Source organism: Limulus polyphemus, unplaced genomic scaffold, assembly GCF_000517525.1.
Source record: "Limulus polyphemus unplaced genomic scaffold, Limulus_polyphemus-2.1.2 Scaffold1319, whole genome shotgun sequence".
NCBI classification, from domain to species: Eukaryota; Metazoa; Arthropoda; class Merostomata; order Xiphosura; family Limulidae; genus Limulus; species Limulus polyphemus.
The window spans coordinates 15,743-22,696 of NW_013666929.1; the positions used below are offsets into that span (position 1 = coordinate 15,743).

The window sequence follows — 6,954 nt, forward strand, 5'->3', positions numbered from 1 at the left end:
TCTAAAAAATCGCTGGATATTATGAATTTGAACTTCTGAACGAAAAAGAAAAGGTGATAGTTCCAAACATACTATTAAGATCTATGTTAGTATGGTACTAACAGCAAGAATCCCGAGTCACGTGCTTTTCTTTAAACGACACTGAACCATCCAATCACGAATCGTCGTTTTCCAGCAGCGACACAAGTGTTCAGATTTCTCGTATTTAAGTTGTGTAACGAAGGAGAGACTCTATGGGTTAGATGATAGATGTGTGAAGATATTTTTGTCATAAACGTTACATGTCAATATCACTTGAATTGCAAGTGTTCATGAAATCGTTGTGCGAGAGTTTTATTTTGGTTTTATAACTTACCGAAGAATTACGGTTTTGGTAAACCTAACAATGTCCAGTGTTAGCATCAGAACAAAATTAACATTTATTTCAGTGTTTTTGATTTTGAATTTACCTGCAAGCTCGGCTCTTGCAGAACAAGCAAGGGTTAACACTGAAAGCGTTCATGAAGAAACCCCACGAAATATAGACCACCTTTCAAAAACCAACCCAACAGTTTCGCCGGTGTTTCACACTAGTTCGTCGGGAATCGCTAACCGACGTGAACAAGGAAATTCTATCGAGGAAGACACCAAAAATCATGAAAATCATCGTTATCACGTGGCCACAGTTGACTTTCCACACGTTTCTATCCCTTATATCATTAGCGCATGGATCTTAATCGCTGGATTAGCGAAAATTGGTGAGTTATGCTTGTACTTTGTTTCTGTTGAATGATCTTCCCCCCAAAAAATAACAACAACAACATCCAATAAGAAAGCCCTTGATTTTGATTGCTGTTCTTTTCGTGTATTTTTCTGCATCATTACAACTTACAAGCACAACGAATTTTGTTGTGCCATGAAAAACACCCTTATTTAATACTATAAGCAGTTGAAAATAAATGGTCATGTAACTTAAGTAAACTGACCACCAGTGACTTTTTTTTTCTTCTTATGTTTTAAAAGGAAATCGTTTACTGTCGAAATTTCCAAAATTATCGATTTCCTTTCTCGTAGGGCTAGGAACTTGACCCCTCCAGCTTTATAAGTATTTTCTTACATTAAAATTTTTACCTGTTTCACATTTTGAATCCAAGTAATCCAACATGGAATTTTTAAGAACTTAGATTTATTAGTATACTTGTATGTAAAATATATATCTAGTTATAGAATTTAGCTCCTCTATTATAATATCGTAGCTACCTACATCCGTGTTCCACGTCACATAGATAAGACGTTGTGAAACATTCTTTTGTAGAAATGAAGTGAAAGCAGTTGTTGCAGTTTAGAGATGAAATAGCTTAATTCTCACTCAAGTTTCAAAAATACATTAGTTATTATGGTTTTTGCTTCCGAGTCTTGCCTGTTTCAAGTAATATAACATTTCCAAAGCCACCCGAAGCTTCTATAGAATGTACTCGAGACAATAGTCAATTGAGATTCGTAAATATGTACTACTAGCGAGGTGTTTTTGGTGCTTCCTTGTTTGTTTGTTTTTCTTTTTTCATTAGTGTTAACTAAAATTATGAAAACTATACCATATTTTCCTCTAGAAATTTTTGTGGTGTTTCTAAGGTTTGGTTTTAAACGCAAAGTTTCGAGGTTCGGGCCCATAAGCAAGGAAATTTTCGGCGTTTCATTGTCAGTATGATATCGATAATGGTTTTCTCTTTTGATTTTCCAAGACATCAACTGGAGATTCGGGGTACTGTGAAATAGAATTGGGGGTACGGGTCCCATATGCCAGGGCCTAGCGACGCCTCTGGGCGCATGTTTTCGGATTATTCGGTAAAATGATAATGCAAAGTTTATTTAGTTTAGTATATATATATAATACACACGTGCCTAACCATAACGATACTAATATATAAATTCACCATTCCTTTTTTCCCTCTATGTTTTATACTGCTGGGTATTAAATTCATCTATTTTTACTAACAACTTCGTTCGTACAAGTCGAGAGGGTACCGAAGAAAGTCGAGAGTTAAGTTTGTTTTGTCGTTTAGTGCGAAGTTACACAATGACTGTCTGTGCCCACCACGGGTATCAAACTTACCGCTGAGCCGCTGGGAGGCAATATAGATAGGAACAGCGAAAAAAGTTGGTTATCTTTACACAAAACAAAATAAAATTATTCTGTAAGTTTAATTTTAAATTTGTAGTTAAAGCAGTAATTTAGTAAAACTAAAATTGTTTTATAAAATAAAGCACGTGTCCTTTCGTAAGAATTAAAAACGGATTGAAGTATATGGTAAGTGACTGTATGGTTTAATGTAACGCAGATGTAGTTAGTTTCAACTACTGCTTAATTATGATTGCAAGTGCCAAAATCTAACTCATGAATGAATTCCATATGATGTCCTTAGTTTAACAAGTTAAAAAAAATTGATTGAATTTTGATAAAGAAAAACGAGCCCAAATATGCAGAAAGTTAAATTTGTTTATGGTAACCAATGTGCACAATGAATGTAACATTGTTTATGATAGATGTTCAATATATGTGATATTTTCTTACGAATAATGTTGCATTAACGTCCAGCAAATACACCGTCCGAAAGCTTATGCTGAACTATGGCCTTGGCAAAGCAGGATTTCCAACCTATGACCGTGTAATAAGCGTCTAGATAATTAGGGGCTTAGACAGCACTACAGATTTGGGAGGGTGTCATTTTCCAACAAAATAAAAATGTGTACCTGTTCTTTCTACACGAAGTATTGAAGTGATTTGCATGAAAGTTGTTAAGTGTTTGTCTCGAAACAAATAGGAAGATAATGGATGTTTGACTTTTTAAAATATTGGGTGGTTTTTTTCGACCCCCACGGCTCTTGATAATGGCCAACGTCATCTTGCTTTCCTTAAAGAATAAAACGTTTCGCAGAATGTTCAGTTGATCATCTATTTAGGATACTGCCTGCCTTATCACGGGTTTCTTCTTCCATTCTTTGACCACATTATAGAAGAAGGGAGGGGAACTAATACACAAGAAGGGAGGGGAAATTAATTGGACAATAGAAATGGGCTCCTCTTGTTTAAGTGAGTCAGATATTGGCTGAACATTTCACACGTGATTCATTCCATTAGCCCAGTAATTTGACAAAACAGACATTTGCAGAATCTGATACCCATCCGTTACTTACATATGTCGAATAAACAGAACTAGACGTTATCCAATTTATGATATCCACAGATGATCGCCGAATAAATAGAATTACACGTTATCCAATCTAGGATATCCACAGATGATCGAACTCTTCGTAACATTATTATTCTTAAAAAAGACCCAAAGCCACTACATAATCATACAGTGAGATGAACTATACATCATTCATCCTTTGTTCTACAACACTTAAGTGCTGCGTTAAGATTACAAGTCACCAACACTATCCTGCATTAGCAATAATTTAGTTTGTTGAGCTACTTGGCCTATCAGGTGAAAAATATCATGTACGTGTTTTCCCGATACTATTCTGTGCGCTGAACGGAAGAACAACGGAAAGCACAAAAGGAAGTCCCAGTATTGCTACATCGTTTTCCTTATTATAAGATGTGATTAGTATTCTAACACTATTCTCTAAAATAAACAACTCTTGACTGAATGACTTCGTCAACCAAAAGTCATGATAAGGAAGGAAGTATTTTAAACGTCTACCTGTTATATTTTGTCCTACTACAGGGAGTCTACAGATGATTGTACACATTTTGAAACGTACTAACTTTTAAACGAAGGTAGATGAGGCGTGATATGTCTACCTCTCATTGGTTTCTGTAAATTTTTGTAAGCGCTTGTGCTATTTGACAAGCGTTGTACGATCTTAGAGGTCGGTAAATATAAGTACTGTGGCTTGGAGCTCGGTTTTTAGGGTAATTATCACACATGATTAATCCCCCGATACGGCATGACATTGTCCAGTGCCTTTATAAACATCTTACCGGTAATAATCATATCTTCATTCTCCCAGTGACTGTTCTCTCTCGGAAATAGACGGTTCAAACAACACTTAAAGGTTACATCTTACCGGTAATAATCATATCTTCAAACTGACCAAATTCTCCCAGTGACTGTTCTCTCTCGGAAATAGACGGTTCAAACAACACTTAAAGGTTACATCTTACCGGTAATAATCATTTCTTCAAACTGACCAAATTCTCCTAGTGACTGTTCTCTCTCGGAAATAGACGGTTCAAACAACACTTAAAGGTTACATCTTACCGGTAATAATCATTTCTTCAAACTGACCAAATTCTCCTAGTGACTGTTCTCTCTCGGAAATAGACGGTTCAAACAACACTTAAAGGTTTTTAGACTACCATTTCCAGGTCTGTTGTTTAAGAGTTATTACGTTTTAAAATGAGCACAATCATTTATAGACAAATACCACAATCAAAAAGTTTAGTACGCGATTCACGAGGTCTCAAACTTGGAGCAAGAGTAATATAATACATGCAACATAGCTCTGTAACCTTACTTGTGCTATATAATACTGTTCTTTTATGTGTTTTTAACATCTAGCTACATGTAATAATAACGGTAGTTCTGAATGTGAGGTATATCATAAAAATAGATTTACAGATTTATTCTTAAGTAGTTGGATTTTACAGTTTTATTTAAGATAAATTTGGTTAAAATGCCTTCAAGATGGTCCTTTGAGAATAACTTTACACTTTGTTGTAGTTACATACCAGTACGTGTGTTTATTATTTGTTCTACATTTGTTATTTATTTTCAATAAGTTCAGTGTGTTGGGTGAGTGGAAAAAATGCCAATGCAGCAGTAAACTGTCAAAAAATATGTAACATTCAACTGAAGGTATATGCTGCTTAAAATGTATTCTACATAAATTGACATAAAAACTTAAGAAACAAGATTAGAAAGATCTTATCAAAATTTGGAGATTGAAGAATTACCATTTTATCTAATCACAGTATACTTTTGTCGCTAGAGGTTACGTGCCTACCATTTTCTGATTCGTTTGTGTGGCCTTAAATAGTCCATATAGAATATATTTAAATATGGTCGCAACTGTAACGTATTATTGGGTATCTGTAAATAATATAAATCTACAGAGAATCGTTATCTATTGATCTTTTATGTAAATATCAACACACCCACGGTGTTATTAAAATTGGAGTGAAATACGTACTGGAGAAAGAAGAGCTCTCTTATAAAATAAAGATAATTGTACAAGTTTTTGCTTGTAAACCACGAATTTCAATCTCCTCAGTATTCGTACCTTTTTTACATTATTAATAGATATCAAGTGCTAAATAATTTTCAGAGTTAGTAACTTGGTGAATGTGTGGAGAGAATTTATAATTATAGCTAATACTAACAGCAGTTTTCATTCTTGGAGTAGTATTTGTGTCGATGAAGTCAAGGGGAGATGTTTCGTATCATCGTGTATATTTGACTGTAATGGGTAAATACAGAAAATGTAATGTATTGCTCTGTATTAATTTCACGTGACTAAATAGGTTTACTAGAGTACTATTACTTCATGGTTGTTTTTCTTTTAAATGATAAAAAGAAATATTTTGTAGCTGTAATCACGTCGTCCATCGTTAACTAAATCGCAAGTAAATAATGAAAACTGTGTTACAACCTCAACTACAGGCAAAATAACGAATTTTAATTTGAGCCTGGCCGCGGTTAACTTGTGAGCTATAGTGTTGCTCTTTGTTTTGTGTTTATCATTTAACGTTTCCTCGGTATACGTGACTATAATTATTACTTAGTATTTGTTTATTCCCTAGTCGTATGCATTTGAGTAACTTCGCAGTTACGTTCATTTTGTTCGTCGCTTTCAAGATGTGTGACGTCCTAAATGTTCTTTTAAAATTTTAGTATATGAGGAGTTAAGCGACACAAAGAAAAAAAAAGATTGAGCTATTTTGGTATTTTACAAAACAAGGATTCAGATGTCACCAAAACTGAAAATTCACAACCTTGAAAAACCGAGGGTTATTTCAACTTCTACAACAAAAGATTTGGAATTCTTTTATTTACGCTCAGTCATGATTGTTGGGGAGTGACCACGTTGAATCGTGACCTTGGACATAGGGTAACCTTTGACAGAGAACAATCTTAAATACACCACACAGGAATAACCCTTCGCATTCCTGAATATCAAGGAAAAACGTCTAAATTGTGCCATTATCGTCGAGACATAAATACACTATAAATTCTAGCACTGATTATGGACGGTACCAAGTTATTGTTGTTGTTTAATAGATTAAATTGTTAATTTGTGATAAAGAGTAATCACACTTTATGTAAACAACAACAAAAACTGGACTTTTCTTGGTTTTACTGCTTTATATCACAAAGGTTATATATCTGCGCTAGCCATCCCTCAGTTTCAACTTATAAATTAGAGGGAAGGCAGCTATTCAGCAGTACCCACCACCAACTTTTGGGATACTCTATCAAGTAGAGGGATTTAACAGTCACTTTTATAATGCATCTGAAACTGCATAGCACACTTTTTGCGGAAACCGTGAACCTTCGGATTCACAGTCCGCATATAAACCACTAGGTCATGACCGGCTCATCACGTGGAACTTAACTTTTGCATTTTTTAAGTGTTTCGTAAAGGAGACTACATATTATTACAATATTCTAGTAAATAATCTTTTTTGTATATTATACAGTGATATATTCCATTGAAAATAGGATAAAAAAAAAGATTACACAATTTAAATTAAATTCTGAGTACACAGAAACTTAGCATACATGTAGTATGTAAAAATAAGTGTTGGGGAAAGACGTTTATTTGAAAAAAATATATTCACACTGATCTCTGTCTAATGTGTTAGCACTATTTCCATTTTGTTCTTCGCCAAATGTCTTTAGCTCAATGTCTTTACTAGAGATGTTTGGGGGGGGGGGATACCACGTGTTGTGGAATTGGTTAACCGAC

The 6,954-nt window shown here is 34.5% G+C and overlaps 1 protein-coding gene across 3 annotated transcripts in view; it reads left to right on the forward strand.

Moving 5' to 3' along the window:
- Nucleotides 1–237: 237 nt before the first annotated feature.
- Nucleotides 238–6,954, forward strand: part of LOC106463078 (sodium/hydrogen exchanger 3-like) — a 76,638-nt gene continuing 69,921 nt past the window's right edge. For all 3 annotated transcript variants that reach the window (XM_022390485.1, XM_022390483.1, XM_022390484.1), the window contains exon 1: nucleotides 238–737. In XM_022390485.1, coding sequence (XP_022246193.1) covers nucleotides 386–737 — 352 coding nt within the window. In that variant the 5' untranslated portion in view covers nucleotides 238–385. The remainder of the gene's footprint in view (nucleotides 738–6,954) is intronic.